Source organism: Podarcis vaucheri (assembly GCF_965113315.1).
Source record: "Podarcis vaucheri genome assembly, chromosome: 16".
Lineage (NCBI taxonomy): Eukaryota > Metazoa > Chordata > Lepidosauria > Squamata > Lacertidae > Podarcis > Podarcis vaucheri.
The window spans coordinates 12,510,170-12,530,199 of NC_138754.1; the positions used below are offsets into that span (position 1 = coordinate 12,510,170).

General features: G+C 45.6%; 1 protein-coding gene across 2 annotated transcripts in view; it reads right to left on the reverse strand.

The window, feature by feature from the left end:
• Window positions 1–20,030, reverse strand: part of PLCB3 (phospholipase C beta 3) — a 68,290-nt gene that overhangs the window by 30,707 nt on the left and 17,553 nt on the right. For both annotated transcript variants that reach the window (XM_082202071.1, XM_082202070.1), the window contains exons 3-14: window positions 16,634–16,702; window positions 14,971–15,114; window positions 12,182–12,261; window positions 11,432–11,485; window positions 9,458–9,533; window positions 9,090–9,190; window positions 7,684–7,850; window positions 5,827–5,973; window positions 5,199–5,356; window positions 2,914–2,996; window positions 2,699–2,783; window positions 1,555–1,738 (exon numbers count right to left, since the gene is read on the reverse strand). In XM_082202071.1, coding sequence (XP_082058197.1) covers window positions 1,555–1,738; window positions 2,699–2,783; window positions 2,914–2,996; window positions 5,199–5,356; window positions 5,827–5,973; window positions 7,684–7,850; window positions 9,090–9,190; window positions 9,458–9,533; window positions 11,432–11,485; window positions 12,182–12,261; window positions 14,971–15,114; window positions 16,634–16,702 — 1,348 coding nt within the window. The remainder of the gene's footprint in view (window positions 1–1,554; window positions 1,739–2,698; window positions 2,784–2,913; window positions 2,997–5,198; window positions 5,357–5,826; window positions 5,974–7,683; window positions 7,851–9,089; window positions 9,191–9,457; window positions 9,534–11,431; window positions 11,486–12,181; window positions 12,262–14,970; window positions 15,115–16,633; window positions 16,703–20,030) is intronic.

The following is a 20,030-nucleotide window of genomic DNA, read 5'->3' on the forward strand; positions in this document are numbered from 1 at the left end:
CACTACTGAGCTACTCTGAGCCCTCCACCCCACCCCACCCACTATCTTCATGCTCAGTGGGGTAATAACGTTGCAGAACTCTTTTGTCTTCCCCTGGCTAGCCAAAAGCACAGCAGTAACAATAATAAGAAAGATAAAACGGTCGCTTCGGCTTACACATCATAGATTCTAGTTGAAGAATGAGTTAGCTGCTCAGGCAAGCCTGGACTCATCTTTTCCCAGCTACAGATGAAAACAGATGCTCATCTGAAAAGGTGGGGACAGACTACAACCAGTACATCACCACGGTGCTTAAACATTGGGCACTGTGCCATATTCAAGGTTCTGGTATGAATTTACAAGGCCCTTAACAACTTGGGGCAGGGATACCTTAAGGGAGATCCCAATTCCTCACATCCCTGCCCAGTCACAGAGTTTTGCAGGTGGGTGGTCTCTGTTCATGGGCCCCACCACCATGGCTTGGAAGCATAGCTTGTTTCCTTCTGGAGCCATGCATTCCGTATTGTGGGCCCAGTTCTGAGATCAGACAGGCCTCTCTCCCTGTTGAACTTCAGGTGCTCAACAAAGACCTTTCTATTCCAGCAGGCATTTAAATAAGTTGTATAAGAACAAGCACGAAGGAGGTTTCCCAGCCCACTCATAGGTCCTTATAATATCAGTGGAAACAGTTGGTCTTGACGAGTATTAACCGCTTCCAATTTTAACCTGAAGACTGCCACTTGTCCAGTTTTAATTTTAATTGTTTGAATTAATTGTGGAATGTATCTTAATTGATTGATCTCTTGCATTATGCATATCGCCTTATTTATATGATGTTAGCCACTCTGAGCCCGGCTTTGGCCGGGGAGGGCGGGATACAAATAAAATTATTATTATTATTATTATTATTATTATTATTATTATTATTATTATTATTTATTATTATGCCTATTTATGGAACCTTAAGCTCCCCCCACACACATTGCAATCCTTTATAATAATAAAAATTTCAATACTTGGTACAGATATGACATCCAATATAATAAATTCCCACAACTGAGAGAGAATTGTAAAATAAAGCAGGTATAAGTTATTTTGTTATCAAACCAGTGACCAGAAATGCTTAAGAATTGCATCTGACCACAAGGGTCTTTTGCAAAATCAGAGGCAGTAATTTACAATTTTGTGTGTTAAAATATAAACAATGAAGTAATGGAGAAAGATTTCCACGTTTTATCTCCTCTAGCCTCTCTATTGCACTCTGTCGCTTTCTCCTCCGCAGCTAATCACCAAATTCTACTTCCATCGAGTAAAATGCATGCAGCATCCCCTTTGGGAAGCAACTTCCATGCATGCAGCTGCAAGAACGTGCTTAGATCTGATGTCTTTTAGCCCGTGAGTTTTGTTCTAGATGCCGTATCATCTTGGACCGACGGGTTCTTTTATTGACTCTGGTGAAAAACTGCCTTGTGACCGTCTACGGTTAAAAAATGGTCTATAAATATTGGAAATAAATAAATGCACACACCTATGTCCAGGGGAAAAAATGGCTCTGCAAATCATTAAGATGCATACCTAGCGCAGGAGAGCCTGGCTCACCCACTCCAGATGAATCGCTGTAGGAGCTGGGTGTCTGCTCCAGGAGCCTTTTCCGAATGCTGCCTTCAGATCCCTTGCCGTGCACACGGCGCTTCTTATTTTTCACCAGGATCCGGCCCAACAACTCCTGGGGACTTGGCAAAGCTACACCAGGCTGAAGCTGTGGGGGGGGGGGAGCGAAATGGGAGATGTTAAGATGTTAGCAAGAGCAGGAGATCTTCACAGACTAGAAGACAAGACGGGTGCTGATGCCCTCAAAAGATAAATATATTCACAGAAGGGAAGGAGATGTAGCTCGGTGGCAGAGCTGTTTTGCATGCAAAAACCCACAGGTTCACTACCTGGCAGCTCCAAATAAGACCTGGTCTGAAATCCTGGAGCGGTGCTGCTTGTGAGTGTGGACAACTGTGAACTAGATCAGGGCAGCCCAACTTTTCTTACCATGTGGGCTGCAAGAGTACTTCAACACGAAACCAACTGGCTGCACAATACCTTGTTGAGCGGGGAGTGAGGCCAAAATTTGACATCCCAGCCCTCACACTGCCTTCCCAAAGTCAGGTAAACAAGGTGCTGGGCTTTGGCCAGGCCTGACGCTCTCCCACCTCCTTCCCAAAGCTGGGAAAGCACTAATTAGGCTTTGGGAAGGAGGTGGGAGGACTCTAGGACCCTGTCAGAGCCTCACACCTCCTTCCCAAAGCCCAGCGTCTCTGAGTGCTACATACAGCCCTTGGAACTACTCTGAGCTAGATAAACCAAGCGTATGTATTCAACAGATGCACATTACTTGATTTGTTTCTCCAGGCTGAACTCTAATTCACTGAAGCTGTCAACTGAGCATGTGAAATGGCCGCCTGAGCCTTACACACCTCAGCTTCACCACAACTTCCGTTGTCAAATCGGATGGAGGCTGGTTTGAGGCAAAGCACATCAAACAGAAGCTACAGGGTACCTGTGGTTTGTGGCTAACATGAGGCGTACTCGGTTTCAGAAACCAGCAGTGCGAGCGAACTGGAGCCGGAGTAAGTGGTCATCTGTACACAACCTAAGTGAGGACCACAGCCGCTCCCAACCAACCTGCCCACATGTCATTCCCCTGGTTGATCTCGCTCCCAGAACACACCGGATATTTATCCAAAGGATCAATAAGGAGAGCATCCCCAAATATGCTGCGGCAATACTCTGCCATCTTCGCCTGCTGCTTTGCCCTGGGGAAGGAAAACAAGAAACACAAACGTTATCAGTCACGCAGGCCTCTCTGATCATACAGCGCTGTAAGAAGGAGAGGGGCGAGGATGACAGCTTCAGACAAGCCGTTGCGGCACTACAACTACTCACGAGTCAACGTGGTTCTCAAATGAGAGGATAACAGGGAAAGGTGAAGTCTTGAAGGCACTTTCAGCAATGGCCTCTATGACTTCCTGTAACAAAGTGAGGCAAGGAAAGGGGTTAAGGCAGAAGTGGGGGATGTTTTCCAGCCTGAGGGCTACATTCCCTTCTGGGCAACCTTCTGGGCGCCACATGCCAGTGGCGGGAGGGGCCTGAGGCAAAAGTGAGCAGAGCAACCTTTGCAAATTTTACTTTTCCACAGTAGGCTGGTGTCTACGCACACACAAGCCCCTCTAGCCTCCATTCTGACAAGCAAGAGGCACATTCGAGTTCAAGAAAGTGCAGAAAAAGTGAAGTGCAAAGCAAGGCCAGTGAAGGATGTGGCCTGAGGAAAGGGGGTGTGGTATGTGGAGAGTACTGAGGGCCTGGAGGGGCACATTCAGCCCCCAGGCCTGAAGTTCCCCAGCACTGTGTTAAGAGGTCAAGAGCACTTATTTGCTTACAGTGGTAGAGTTTGGGGTGGGAGCGGGGAGGTTGCTACAATGGACAATAAACTTAAGAGGAAGTTCCCCATCAATGTGCTGACATGTTTCAGGAGGATTCTGCTCCCACACCCAGGCCTGGAACAAAAGGCTGAACACATGGATGGGGAGCCTCGCAGACTCTAAACACATTGATGGACTACAACTCCCATCATTCCTCGCCATTGGGTCATGTTGGCTGCAGCTGATGGGAGCTGGAGTCCCACAGCAGCAACTGGGAGAGCCACAGTTTCTGCTTCCATGACTAAAATGATATCAAGCAGGGACTGGACCTCTAAGTTCTCACCCTTGTTGGATAACTGGAACTTCCATGATCAGAGGCAGTCCAGATCTCCACCTGGCTATGCCAACCTCGGTCTCATTGGTTGCAAATGAGCCTTTTAAGGTAATATTCTAAGCTTACCTCAGGAACAGGTGTTGGGAACTGTTGGCCCTCCAGATGTTGCTGAACTACAACTTCCATCAGGCTCAGCATGCATGATCGGTGGCCATGCCTGAAGGGAGCTGTGGGTCAGCAACATCTGGAGGGCCAACGGTTTCCCCAGACTTGTTTAAAAAGGACCCTCCAGCTACAGATTTGGGATGTTTCCTCCTCCCAGTTTAAAGCATGAGGAGAAAACATCCCCTTCCAAATAAGTTGTGGGCAAGGAAGGATATCATCACCTTCACTGCCAAGGAACAGTACAGTGGTACCTCAGGTTAAGTACTTAATTCGTTCTGGAGGTCTGTTCTTAACCTGAAACTGTTCTTAACCTGAAGCACCGCTTTAGCTAATGGGGCCTCCTGCTGCTGCTGCGCTGCCAGAGAATGATTTCTGTTCTCATCCTGAAGCAAAGTTTTTAAGCAGAGGTACTATTTCTGGGTTAGTGGAGTCTGTAACCTGAAGCGTATGTAACCTGAAGCATATGTAACCCGAGGTACCATTTCAGGTATCGATTTCAGGAGTCTCTCAGCGTCCCCACCCTCAATGGGACCCCTGCTAACTTGGAAGGGGTGCAACAGGCCAAGTAGACCATATGTGGTGGGAGTGCAAGAAAGTAAAGAGTTTCTGGGAAGCAATATATAACGAATTGAAAAAGATGTTAAAATACACCTTTGTTAAGAAACCAGAAGCCTTTCTTTTAGGGATTACAGGTAAAGACATTCAAAGGAGAGACTGTAAGCTTTTCCAGTATGCAGTCACGGCAGCAAGAACTCTACTGGCCCAAAAGTGGAAACAAGAGGAAGTACCGACGATTCAAGATTGGACAATGAAACTGACTGATTATGCGGAACTGGATAAACTGACCGGGAAAATAAGATACGCCCGAAACCAAAAGTTCATCGAAGATTGGGGAAAATTTGTAGACTATCTGAAAAATATATGTGAGGTACAAACAACACTAGTGGGGTTTCAAGAAGCACTGTAAAACCTTAAGAGGTATTGCTGAAAGAAAATAGAAGGGGAGGGGAGATAAATGGCAATGCAATTAAAGGAATGCGTATCGAAGGGTAAAAATGGATGATTACCAGAGAAGTAGAAGGAAGTCAAAAGTCGTATTTTGTTAAAATTAGGTAAAATTTGGATAAAATTGTATGACTATATATAAAACGAATAAAAAATGTATGTAAAAAAAAAAAAACAGGCCAAGTAGACCGCCACTGATCACATGCTGAAAAACTGGAAATGGCAAACACAGGTAGAAGGGTGAGCACCCCTCTGTTGGCCTTGGGGACTCTTGCAAACAGCCAACCGGGCTGGATGCCAGTTACCTTGAAAGGGATTTCGGTCGTCATGGTGAATCCGTGTGTGATGAAGGGCTCCTCGTCTTGGGGGCGCCCCTTCCAGCAGTCCAGCTCAATGCAACGGCAGCCACTCAGCAACACCTGCCGGTACATCTCCACTGAGGAATTGCCTGTCAGCTGCCCAGCTTTTTTGAAGGGAGAGGGAGAAGATGATGGGGAAATGTTAGATGCCTGGGGAGAGGAGAGACAACCAAGCAACGATACCAGACCTCAAATCCTTAGAAGAGGCAAAATAAAACGTGAAATAAAGAAGGCCAGTAACTCTGAGCACAGAGGAAGACACTTGATCTCCAACAGGGATGCATTTTCCGCACAGCCAGTCTCTCACAAAACAATTTCACCTCAGGATATAATGAGGACAAATTGCTCTGCCACAGGAAAAGGGCAATCATCTTTCTCAACCCCTATTTTCCTACACCTCCCAGAGTTCCCCGGGACTGACTGTGAGACGACTCTGTAGCGCTGGGGGGAGAACAGAGGGTCTCCTGACAACTCTTGGCTCCCTTAACAAACTACAGCTCCCAGAAGACTTTGGGTGTAGTGCAGGCAGCAGGCACCCACATTCAGGGCAAGCGTCTCTGTTTGGTGCACGTACCTGTGAGGTAGGTATTATGTGAAGAGTTAATAAAGTAGCTGCTTAACGGCTGGGTCATGTCGTCACTTAAATCCAGCTTTTCGGGGGGCACAATGGTGTTCTCTTCTCCCCCCAGGTAGCGGCCAAACCCTTCCATTGACATCTGGTCTGCGGAAGGAGAGACGGGGAAAGAAAAGCAAGTTTATAGATGTAGGCAAGAGAAGAGGCAGGCTGAAATAAGTGGGGGAAGGACTGTGCTTATCTGTGCCCCACTTTTATTTATTTAATACATCTACACACACACACACACACACAAACACACACACGAGACTAGGGGTTACTCCCCCTACCCACCAAGCCCTTTGCCAACCCTCCTTTCCCCACACCTAACCAAACTGCCCCCTCTTTGCACCTCATTCACCCCTTTGCCTAACCCCCAAGTCCATCCCCACTCCCCTCAGTTTGATGCAGCCACTTTTTTGTCTTCTATCTATGCATATATTTTTTAAAAATTTTTTATTGATTTCCCAAAATTTATAAACAAACAAACATAAATCCTAACTGTAATTATTCCACTCTTAATAACATTGTTACATGACTTCCTCGAACCCCCCTGGCTGAATTTCAATGTATATCATTGTAACAAGTTTTCCACAACAAATTTCTCATAAAATTTACTTAATCAATTAAGGTCTTTCTTTCTTTTCGTTTTAAATTTAAACATATTATTCTAAAACATCACATATTTAAATCCTAAGCCAATCTGGTTTTTGCAAGTATTTCTATTTATGCCGCAGCCCCTTTTAAAGGAGGGGGGAGGCTTTTCACAGAGCAGTTTGCCAAACCGCTCTAATAACAAAAATGTTATTATTTGCACCCCACCCATCTGACTGGGTCGCCCCAGCCGCTCTGGGCGGCTTCCAACATATACAGAAACACAATAGAACATCAAAGATTAAGCACCTTCTCCCTTCTCTTAAACAGCTTGCCTGGGCTGTCTGCCACCCACACTGCTTGCTTGCTCGCTTGCCTGCCATTATACTGGGATTTATTTCTTGCCATTGTTATTTATTATCTTTATATACCGCCCTTCATCTCAGATGGGTTCACGAGATAAAAATACAGGATAAAAGCACAAAATAAATAGTTAAAATGAAAACTAAACGAAAGAATAACACCCCCCCCAAACACATTTAAAAGGTTGTAGAATATTAATCAGCCCAAGGCCCGGTTGAAGAGGAACGTTTAGTCTGGTGCCTAAAGGTATATAATGAGGGCTCCAGCTGAACCTCGCTGGGGAGAGCATTCCAGAAATGGGGAGCCACTACAGAAAAGGCCTTTTTCTCATGCTGCCACCCTCCGGACCTCTTGTAGAGGAGGCACACGAGGAAGGGCCTCAGAGGAGGACCTCAGGGTCCAGGTCAGTTTATATGGGGAGAGGCGGTACCTTGAGGTATGAGGTCTTTGGCATGGCTGCTGCAAACCATAGCATGCAACAGTCATATTTTGCATGTACATAGGTAGGTATATACACTCTATAATACATGCACACCCACCCACACCCACACCCACACCCACACAATAACAGACATAAACCCACCCACACATACACACACACAATAGGTATACACCCCCCACTTTGTATCTATTTACACAAGCACACCCACAGACAAATGAAACTAAAAAACAGTAACAACCCTACAATACGGTACAAAACAATATCTCTTGCCCAGTCCAAAAAACAAAAAAAAATTGAGCAGCACATTTTAAAAACATCCGCCACCGCCTCCATCACTCTGTATTTCTCCATCACCACCACCACCACCACCTGCATCTCCCAGCCCAAATTCTGGAGAGGGCGGGGGGGGAGGGGCTCACCACGCTGCTGGAACTGTTGGTTGGGCTCATACTTGTTGATTAGCTGGCGCACCTGCTCCCGAGTCAGTGGCGGGTAGAGGATCTCGTTGAGACGGGGGTCTCTTTGCTTCTGGTTGATAAAGTCCATCAGCTGGTCCAGACTGAGGTAAGGCTTCCCCTTGGCTCCGCTGTTTGCAAAGGAACAATCAGAGGGAAGGCAGAACAATGGCGCTTTGGCCGGTTCCAAAATTTGCAACTGATAAAGGAGGCACCCCCGCCCTTTAGAATTAACACAACAGAACAATTCGTTATTGCCCAAGCCAATTCATGTAGTCACCTGAGAGACTACAAAAACGCAAGCCAAACCGTTTGTGCAGAAAACAGGACGTTTGCTTGTTACTGGAATAAAATGGTCGGACAGGACAACATCAGGTCGGGAATTCTGGCCACACTGAAAGGGCACCAAGAACTACCAACTAAGAACTACCTAGAGCAGTGTTCTTCAACCTTGGGTCCGCAGATGCTGTTGGACTACAACTCCCATCATGCATAGCTACCTCAGCCAATGATCAGAGACGATGGGATTTGCAGCCCCAAGCCATCTGGGAACCCAAAGTTGAAGGAAAGTGGTCTAGAGAAGAAATGGGGATTTGTGGTCCAAAAACATCACAAAGGCCACAGCTCCCATCAGTCACAGCCAGCACAACCAACAGTCATGAAAGTTGGGCATTGTAGTAGCCCTACATGAGCAGGGGCTCATGTCTCCCCTTGCCCCAATATAGAGCACCTCCAGACTGGTGCTTTTTTGTGAGTGTATTCTGCAGCATGTCATTGACGCAACAACAGTATGTTTGTGGTGGATTTATACTGGACTGTCCACACGTCATTCCCTTTTATTAGTCCTTCTGTGGTGCTTCCCATCTGGAACGACACTCTTGCATTATAGCGCAACGAAAGCAGGGTGAAACCTCCCCCCCCCCCAGAATGTCTGCAGAGTGTATAAAGTTACAGGATCTCAGTAGGAAGTTAAGGGATTGGAAACGAAGCAGTGTGTCCGCCCTGAAACAGTACAAACAGGCACAAACGGTACTGAAAGTGGGATTGCATATAACCACTCTGATCCCATTATCACGAATTATCATCAACGCACAATGAAAAGGGCACTTGGAGAGACCCCACAGAACACTAACATGAACATTGCTTATTCAGAATGGCATCTTGTTTAATGAGGATTATATTGGTTTTTGTGTAACTGTTTTTGCTAACATTTGCATAATCTGTTATCAAACAGAGGAAATACAAAGACACGCTGTACTCTTTTCCACAGTAATCTTCAAAACAAGAGACCAAGTCCGTTTCCTTGCTTCAGATATCCTGTCCTTCCACACCTCCATCCGTCCCCGTCCCCCCACTTTCCTTTTACTCACATTTCCAGCAAGATCTTGTCTATGTCTGGGCGAAGGCAAAGCTTGTTCAGGAAGCGTTCAAAGATCTCCAGGGTGAACTCTTCAGGTTTGATAGATTCGCTCTAGGGAGCCGGAGAGGAATAAATAAATAAAAGAAAGACAGTGTACCCCAGAGAAAACACTACAGTTCTGGGGAGGGCAGGGGAGGGTCAGGGGGAAGGAGGAAGAAGAGAAGGAAGAAATCAGAGATAAGAATAGAGTCAGGGAGTTAGGCTGGCTTTGTGGCAGCAAGACCAAGATCCAGGAGGGAGGGATGAGGAATGCTGGGAATTGGAGGAGAAGGTGAGCAGCAGGCAAGAAATCAATACATTTTTTTAATAAAGACATACCCTGTTAAAATTAAGACCGCAGGACTCCAGGGCCGTCTCCACCCTCTTTTTGTCAGCTGAGAACATTTTCAGGATGCTACAAAAGGAGGGAAATGGGAAGTTCTTTATCAGACTTGCAGAGCTAACGAAGGTGGAAGCAACAAGCCAGACATGTCGGAAGGAGACCAGCAAAACAGAAACCAGCAAAACAGACATAGGCCAAAAAAGGGAGAAGAACGTACGTGATACAAAAGGAAGGGTAGCCAAGGCAGTGCCTTCCAGATGTTGGACTACGTGTCCCATCATCCCCAGCCGCTGGACATGCTGGCTGGAGCTGCTGGGGCTTGGAGTCCAACCATTTGTGGAGTGTACCATGTTGACTATCCTGGAGCTAAGCTTTTTTTAAAAGAGAGAGAGAAGCAAAAGCCATCCTGACTGCGGTATTCAAACAGAAACAGTGGTACCTCGGGTTAAGAACTTAATTTGTTCTGGAGGTCCGTTCTCAACCTGAAACTGTTCTTAACCTGAGGTACCACTTTAGCTAATGGGGCCTCCTGCTGCCGCTGCACGATTTCTGTTCTCATCCTGAAGCAAAGTTCTTAACCCGAGGTACTATTTCTGGGTTAGCAGAGTCTGTAACCTGAAGTGTCTGTAACCCGAGGTACCACCGTACAAGGTACCACTGAGAGCCAGTGTGGTGTAGTGGTTAGAGCGGTAGACTCGTGATCTGGTGAACTGGGTTCGATTCCCTGCTCGTCCACATGCAGCTGCTGGGTGACCTTGGGCCAGTCACACTTCTCTGCCTCACTCACCTCACAGAGTGTTTGTTGTGGGGGAATAAAAAAATTCCTTCCTGTAGCACCTTAAAGACCAACTAAGTTAGTTCTTGGTATAAGCTTTCGTGTGCATGCACACTTCTTCAGAAGTGTGGGGGAGGAAGGGAAAGGAGAATGTTAGCCACTTTGAGACTCCTTCGGGTAGTGATAAAGCGGGATATCAAATCCAAATCCAAACTCCAAACTCCAATACAGGTCAAAGGCCACCTGGGGCCAAAGGGCAGGGGGAAGGAAATTAGGCTTCAATGGAGCTGATGGGCGTGGGGTGGAGAATTTCCTTATCAGGTTGTGGTCTACTGGTGTGCACTCTCCAGTTTCCCTCTGTGTATTTCACAGACTGCACATGCAAAGAGTGAAAGCAGCTGCTATTCACAAGGAAGCGGGCCTTCCTGCTGGGGCACCCACTAGAGAGTCAGACAGCTGCTTCAAGGAGCCATCTGGAGTGCCAGCCCCTCAGCAGGTCTCCAAATGTAAACCCTGCCCAACCACACACCCCTAGGCCCTGTTTCAAACTGGTAAATCTTCAGGAGGGGCAGCTGCCCTTGCAATTAGGGATGTAAGAAGGCATTATTTTCAGTTCCATCCTGCATTTGTTGGATGTTTCCGTTCTGCTGCAGTTCACTTCCTCTACAAGCTACATTATTTGTATTGCCAACTGCTATGGCAAAGTTATGCACTTTACATAATTAATTATGTGATTATATAATTACATAATCAAATTATTGTTGTCCTTACAGTATTCCACCTTATTCATTGCATCACAAAGGAAATGCAATGCAAATCGGGGGGACGGGGATGGCGAGAACATAATCAATTACGTATCATTTACAGACTAAAAGCAGAAATGGCGAATACGGATCATAATCACCAATTTGATTTCCATTCCAAACATGGGACACATTAGGGGACATCTGCAACTTCTGCTCCCATTTCCATTGGAATTCTCTGACGTTGCTGTCAACGCCCATTGGGAGTTGAAGGGTGGCTATAAATAGAAATAATCTCTCTTTATAGATGGAGCGACACCTCTCTCTGAGCAACAGACCCTCGAAGCCGAAGCTTCATCAGGGGCACCACACAGAACATAGGCCTCAGGACAGAAGAGGGAGGTGGGGATAAAGCAAGCACAGCAGTTTTGTGGCTGAAAATATAACCTTACTTCTTGACAGGGATCCTTGCATCCTGATTGACCTGGATCTTGAGCCGAGTGTACCTGTGAGGTTATAACTGAGAGTCAGCTGTATGGCACAAATTTGCCTTCCCTCCTACTAACCTATGCAAGGCAGCATGGACAGGGCTGTCCAGCTCAGTCAAGAGAGCAAAGGATCATTGTGACCCTCCCACAACTGCGATAAGATATTTTAATTCCTTATGACTGTCCCCTTTCAAGCAACGCAGCCCCACCAGCCCTTACAGCAGGTGCGGAAGATAGTTGGCCCTCCAGATGTTACCAAAATAAAATCCCCATCCACCCCAGCAAGCATGGTCAACAGCCAGGGATGATGAGAGATAGAGTAATTCAGCACTATCTGGAAGGCTGAAGGTTCACAACACATATCTTACAGGTAAATAGGTAGAACATCCTATACTTCAGCCTAAGCCACCAACAAGAAGCCAGCAAAACAAACCACGAAGACCAACCACCCCAGAGGACACATATCCAGAGGGACGTGGGAAGCTGCCTCATACCAAGTCAAATCACTGGTCTATCTAAGCTCAGTAATGTCCACATTGCCTGGCAGTTGCTCTCTGGGGTTTCAGACAGGGGTCTCTCCCAGGCCTACCTGGAGGGGATGATACTAGGGACTGAACCCACAACCTTCTGTATGAAAGGCAGACGCTCTATCACTGAGCTGTGCCCTATCCCAGGAGTCTCTACCCTGTTTAAAACGGTAGAAAGTCGACTCACGCTTTTTGCAGGAAGGTGTTCCGCGAGGCGTTCTGAGCCAGGATGTTTGTGGATAGTTTGAACAGCTCCTCGGTCCACAACTAGATAGGAGAGGAGAGGCAGAACAGGGTGAGGCCAGCCGCTCTCATCTGCCCTTCTCCATCCCATTAGCAACCTCGGGCCTAACAATTCAGCCCATACCCTCAAATTCGGATCATTAAGCAGGGCAGCCATACAACACATGGTGTCCAAGTTTGACATGGTTAAAAAGAAAAAAGCTGTATCATTTGGAACTTTTTGAAGTTACAGAAGAAGGGCTATATTGATATTCATTACAGTAGCGGCATTTTTGCACCCGTGCCTCTAAGCAACTTATGCAATAAAAAAGAAAACAATTACAACATTGAAATACGATAAAAGCAGCTATAAACAAAAACTAAAATACTCAACTAACAATATATTTAAAAGGAACAAGTCCTACCCGCCCCTCTTAAAAGAAGAGCACAGGAAAGGTCACAAACATAATTATCCTCCCAATTAGAAACCATTAAGCCGGGGTAAATAGGAATGCTTTTTGCTTGGTGCCTAAAAACAGACAGTGATGGCACCAGGTGTACCTCCCTGGAGAGAGCATTCCACAAACAAGGAGCCACCCTTGAAAAGACCCGGTCTTTCGTCTCCTGTGCCTCTCTTGGAAGGGACGCAGATGATGAACACAGAGTCTGAACTGATACTCAGAGTATTCTCATAATTCTCATAATTGAGAATTATGGACATGGCTAAGGTCATGTACACACTTCAGATTACTCTGCACCTCAAGGGCTACATTCAATCCATATATATCTTAGGAAACACAGTACTGTGTTTCGATGAGTCATCCCCGTCCCCCACTAAAAAAAAACAGCTTCAAATTGAGCAGGGGTGTGTGTGAAAACAACCTAGCTACATTTTAAGCCAGTAGTGTATACAAAGCCCAACTTAGGCCCACCAATTTCAACAGGTTTGCTCGGAGTGAGATTTAGCCAGCTATGATTCAAGGAAAGATGCAAGAGAGAGGCTTATAAATTGTGCACAGTATTGTTATTTAAGTGGATATTCCCATCAGTCCTAGCAAGTGTGGCCAATAGCCTTGGATGATGCGAGTTTTAGATCAGCAACACCTGCAGCCTCCGAGCGGTTTACAAGGTCAGTTTGCTTCAAAACACACACTTAAATTTCTCAACCATCTCTAAGGGAAGTGGCTACTACTGACATATACACCCCCCAAAAAAGTGCACTATTAATGTTATTATTGAATATTTCAGTTTTTTTTATTCTCTCTGCTCCTCCATAAATTGGTTTTAGAAACCAGGACTGGGTTAGTGCGGGGGGAGAACAGGTATTGACAAAGGAACAGGAACAGCAGCCAAAAACCAGAAAGAATATGGACACCTCTCTGGATGTTGCTGAACACCAGCTCCCATCATCCCTGACCATTGGCCAGGCTGGGTGGGGCTGATGGGAGTTGGAGTCCAATCCCACAGGTTCTTCCTGGGGCTGCTCTGTGCATACACTCCCAAGAGCACAGTTTGCAAGGAGTGTGAAAATGAAGTGTCAGGCAGCTGTTCTGCAGTACCCCACAAAATTAAAAAATTAAAAATGACAAGGCGGTTTCTGGAACCTGGAAGATCAGCGTAATTTATCACAACATGGTCTTTATTTGCAGATTAATTCATGCAGATTTATCATATAGATTTACCTTATTTGTCCCACGCACTGGTTGCCAGTCCGGGCCCAGTTCAAGTTGTTGGTGCTAGCATACCAAGCCCTAAATGGCTTGGTATCCAAGTACCAAGAAGACGGCCTCACACAGTATCAGCCATCTCAGACCTTGTGACTCGCAGGTGAGGCCTTGGTGGTGGTACTGCCAACTGGGAGCTGCCCAGATAGCACACCCCTATGAAAGGGCCTTCTTGGTGGTGGCCCCCTGCTTGTGGAATGCCCACCTTGGTGTGCAGAGTCTGTCTCCTTCCATATCAACATTCGAGATGCATTTAGAGACATTCCTGTTCACTCAGGCCAAAAGATACATTTCCTGGCAACCCTGAAATCATTGGCTGAGATAATTTTTTTTTTACTGCTTTTAATGATATTGTTTTAATGATGCATTTGCTGCCCTGGGCTCCTTTGGGAGGAAGGGGAGGTTATAAATTGAATAAATAGCGGTAAGCAACAACGGAGGCAGCCGCAATGCTGGAACTGGGATGCTAAGGCACTTACATGAAGATGAATAATCCATCTTGAACAGAAGAACCGCCTTCATTCTTTAATGGAAGGTTACTGTGTGGCGAAACCTTCCAGATACTGGCCCCATTTGCATTGTACATTGACAGCAGCCTCATGCCATTTTAAGCAATCATGGCTTCCCCCCAAAGAATCCTGGGAACTGTAGTTTAAAACTGCTGAGAGGTGTTCGAAGACTCCTATTCCCCTCACAATTCCTAGAGTTCCCTGGGAAGAGAGGCCGATTATTAAACCACCCTGGGAACTGTAGTTCTGTGAGGGGAATGGGAGAGGGTCTCCAAACTACAGCTCCCAGGATTCTTTGGGAGAAACCATGATTGCTTACAGTGTTATGCATAGAGCAGAAGGGGCCACTGTTGGGATTCCACCTCTCAGGTACTCTAACCACCAACCATGCTGGCTAGGACTGATGGGCACTGAAGTCCCAACATCACCTGGCAGGGCCAAAGGTTCATCCTTGTATTGAAGAACTGTTGCTTTCTGAAAAAAAAGAAAAAGAAGAGCTCAGTGTGACACTCCTGCCCTACCTTGGCCGTATCATCCGGAACAACTGCCATGAAGTTGAGGAAGCTGACATTGACAAAGTCTGGACCGTGCACGACCGTCACCAGCATTTCCTCGGGCCGTTGCTCTGGCCCCCCAAAGCCAAGAATCTCCCGGATCTTCGGGTCCTACAGAAGTCAGAGTGCAAAGGAGAGAAGTTAGCCTGACTGGCCCCAATGGCATTCCCAACCCTAGATGCCTAGCGAATGCAGTTAAACATGCACTTTTTGTGTTATGCAAATAGCAGCCTGGGACCTGGGAAGTTAACTCTCTTCCCTCTGCCAGGGTGCCAACAAAAACTACCTCTCTGGAGCTGTTCTTTGCATTTCACGGAAAGCTCCCATTTCAAGCTTCCCTTGAAATGCAAATAGCAGCTTCAGAGGAGGGAGGGACAAGGAAAATCTTTCCATTTCGCTTTCTCTTGGTTTCTCATTTTCCCCCATCTTAAATGCAGTTCTGCACCTCACTTACTTTTCCAAAAGCCCTCTTGAAAGTAATCCAGCATTTTAGTGCATGTTCCTCCTAATAAGACACATTTCTGTATGCAGTTCTGCCTAATATGCATATTTTTTACAAAGCGGTTTCCGCTAGTATTGTGCAATTTTGTATGTTACTTTCACTAATATTTGTACTTCAATGCACAATTTACCCCAGTTTAAGCAGTTTTTGTACATACTGCTTGGCTGGAGAGTGGCGCTGCAAAATCTGGAGATGTGCTAAGGTTAAAGGATGGCTGTGTTGTCAGTTTTCACATTGCTTCAGAAAGTGTGAATTGAGTGAAGTTTGGTTCAATGCAAACTGAACCAAATTGCTCCTCGATCCCTGTTTCACAGAGAAGTTTTTAAGGTTTCACTCAGTGGGAACACAGTGGTCACTGTGCTTTGTGCCTAGATGTTCCCAGTAAAAAAAAATTTGAGAAAGTATCCTGCGGCACAGGTTAGTGTGTGTCTGGCCGTTAACCAGAAGGTTGGTGGTTCGAGCCCATCCAGGGATGGCTGCGGGCAGGATTCCTGCACAGCAGAGGCTTGGAGGAGTAGATGGCACTAGGGGTCCTTTCCAACTCTACAACTCTATGATTTTATGATTAGAGATCCCAGAGAGTTACTGGCAGGAAAACAGGCAATACAGTGGCCCGGGGCCACATTCACACCATACATTTAAATCAGTATCATACTACTTTAGATTGTCACGGCTCCCCCCCCCCAAAGAATTCTGGGAGTTGTCTGTTTGTTAAGGATGCTGAGACTTGTGAGGAGACCACAGTTCCCTTCACAGAGCTACAATTCCCTGTGAAGACATTTTGATTGTTAAAGAACTCTGGTAATTTTAAGTACTGGGAGTGGAAAAGGGATCAGCCAGCAACTGCAGCTTCCAGATTTTTTTGGAAAAAGCCATGGCTGTTTAAAGTGGCATAACACTGCTTTAAGCATATATTAGGAATGCGGCCTAGGTAGACTGACCAACTGGCTTGGTTCAAGACAGCTCTGTGTATGGCGGAAACCTGCAGCTCTTCAATGTTGCTTGAACTGCAACTCCCATCACCCTTCACCACTGACCATGCTGGCTGGGGCTGATGGGATTTGGAGTCCAACTACCTCTGCAGGGCCACAGGCTTCCCCGTCCCCAGGGGAAGGGAATCAGCGTTACCTTTGGTAGCTTGGCATAGCGCCCGGTCCGAGTGTCACGGATACAGCTGATGTCCAAAACGTCAACTTCCTGAGAGGGGAATGAGATAGAGAAAGAGAGACAAAGAGAGAGTTCTTGTCACTTAGTGCTCTTTATTAGCAGAGACTACATATTTCCAACAGCCTTCTCCGCTAACGAGAACTGCGAAATGTGTTAATTAGGTTAGATAATGAGGTCTCTTCCCTCCGCGGCAAGTAATGTATTAATTTTAGCTCCTTTTTTGCCAGTTGCCATATTTCATACAACAGACGCTTACTTTTGCATAATTAGTTTAAGGAGAATGTGGCCGGGGGAGGGGGGACAAGACGCCAAAACAACAACAACACACATTTGTATCCATTATATTTTGCTTGCAGCTACCCATTAGAACAATCTGCCGCTTTGTGTGCAGGAGTCATAATGCAAAAACCTACTTTCCTGCTCTCTGTGTAATGGAACCAGAAGGAAACAAATTTTAATTTTATTGTACTAGATTTCCATTAATTGCCACTGTTAGTTTGTGGCTTTTTGTGAAGTCCTTAAAACTTTAAGAACATAAGAAGAGTCTGGCTGGAACGAGCCGGAGGCCAATCTCTCTCTCAGGGGCCCTCAAGATGCTCATGGGAAGCACACAAGGAAGACCTGAGTGAAACAGCTCTCTCCCCAACTTGGGATTCCCAGCAACTGATACCCAGAGGCATATTTCCTCTGACAGTGGAGAGAGAACACAGCCATCATGGCTAGTTCTGGGTAAAAAGGGAAAGGGATAAAGGGACCCCTGATCATTAGGTCCAGTCGTGGCCGACTCTGGGGTTGCGGCACTCATCTCGCTTTATTGGCCGAGGGAGCCGGCGTACAGCTTCCGGGTCATGTGGCCAGCATGACTAAGCCGCTTCTGGAGAACCAGAGCAGTGCACGGACACGCCGTTTACCTTCCCGCTGGAGTGGTACCTATTTATCTACTTGCCCTTTGACGTAATTTTGAACTGCTAGGTTGGCAGGAGCAGGGACCGAGCAATGGGAGCTCACCCCATCGCGGGGATTCAAACCGCTGACCTTCTGATCGGCAAGTCCTAGTCTCAGTGGTTTAACCCACAGCGCCACCCGCGTAACTTCACATGAGTTATTCAACCCAATTTCTTAGCTTAATACTCAATAAACCATTTCCATTCCTTTCTAAAAAGTTTGTTGTCCTGATTTCTTATTCTTCCGGTAAGTTTCGCCATTTCTGCATATTCCATTAGTTTCTGTATCAATTCATCTTTCGTCGGGACCTCTTCATCCTTCAGGCAACAGGGCAAATAACATTCTTTTGGGCAAATAACATTCTTGCAGCTTTAGTCACATACATAAATAAATTCCTATACTGTTTGGGTAGTTCTAATCCCATAATTCCCAAGAGAAAAGCTTCTGGGGTTTTCTTACGAATGTTATCTTAAACATCTTCTTCAATTCATTATATATCATTTCCCATTAAGCTTTAACCTTATTACAAGACCACCACATGTGAAAAAAGCTGCATTCTTTCACTTTACATTTCCAACGCAGATTCCACTTTGCTTTATACATTTTTGCCAATCTACTAGGTGATAGGTACCATCTATATAGCATTTTCATATAATTTTCTCTCAAACCATAACATGCTGTACATTTTATATCTGTATTCCATAATCGTTCCCATGCTTCCATTTCTATGTTATGACCAATATCAATTGCCCAGTGTATCACTGACGATTTCACTTGTTCATCTTTTGTCTCCCATTCCAATAACATCTTGTACATTTTAGACAACACTTTAAAATTACCATTTAACAGGTCTCTCTCTAATTGTGGTAGTAGTTCCCCAAAGCCCCGCTTTGTATCCTTTTTAAATATTTCATTCAGATGATGATATTGTAACAATGTTGTTAACATTCCTGGTAAATCCCTAAACTCTTTTAAAGTCTGTGCAAGTCCTGTTCTTGCCAATAAAGAGTTAACTCGAATGTGTATGGTGCGATTTACTGCTAGCTCCTCCTGTCATGGGCGTTAGAGGCATATTGTCTCTAAAAGCCTCCTCCTGAACTCACATGGCTTCCCCTATCCGAGGTCCTCCTACCACATGGTCAAAAAAGAGCATGGAAGCTTTGGCTTTTAGTTAAGCATAGCTTGCTGTGTTGCCTAAACTAGAAATTGTGGTTAACATTACCTATGAGTAGTAAGCAAAGCACTTCATGGTGAAGGGAGCGTGATTTGTACTTAATCCTAGGTGACGCTAACCACAGTTTGTTGGTCTGGGTAAACTGACAAACCACGATTAACCAAAAATGGAAGCTGTGTAGGAGGGGAGAAGAGAGCATTGCAGAAGCCTAGGGTGAAGTCAGCCTCATTCGTGTTGTGACTTCATGTCTGGATTGCTGCAATACACTCTGCGTGGGACTTTGCTCGTGTTGGATCTGGAAGCTGCTGTTAAGTAAAGAAGGCTGCAGCAAGGTTGCTGGCAAGAGTGAGACTTTGTCATCACATGACACCTCTGCTCAGAGATCTGCACAGGTTGCCCATTTACTACCGGGCCAAGTTCAAGGTGTTGCTGTTAGCACAAAGTCCTTAACATTTACTTGCAGGATCGTCTTACTCCATATATTATACCCATTCGACTGCTTCCTTCTGTGAAACTGGCACTGCTACAGGTGCCACGTAATACTCATTCTGCAGTTGTAAGAAATCAATCTTTTGTGTGTGGCAGCAGCACTTACACTTTGGAACTCGCTGCCTATTGACACCAGGCAGGTGTTTTCGCTATTGTCCTTTCAACACCTGCTTAAAACGTTTTTGTTTAGGCAAGCCTATTCAAACATGCAGGATACTGAAATGCATTTTAAACTCTTTTTGCTTTAACAATATTTAGAGGATAGTATTATATATACTGTCTTTTCTCTATTTTATTTTATTGCCTTTAATTTTAAGTCATAACTCAGAGGCTTTATTACAATCAAGTGCTATAAATGTTGTGAAATATAAAAATAAAGTAAAGTAAAATAAAATAAAATAAAATAAAATAAAATAAAATACACTGACTTTGCAGAAACTCTCCAGGATTTCAGGCAGGGAAGTGATACTCTCCTTCATTGGGGGTTATTAAACAGAGTGTGGGTGGGCATCTGCCAGGGATTCATTATCTGTGATTCCTGCATTGCAGGGGGGTTGGACTAGATGGCCCTTAAGGTCCCTTCCAGCTCTACAGTTCTGTGATTCTGCCATTCTATGACGCTCTCCCAGCCCCGCTTGGAGATGCAGGGGAATGAACCTGGAACCTTCTGAATGCAAAGCAGATTCTACAGTCCTTCTCCCATATACTGTAGTCCTAACGCTGGGGCGGGGGGGGGGGGGTCAGACGAGC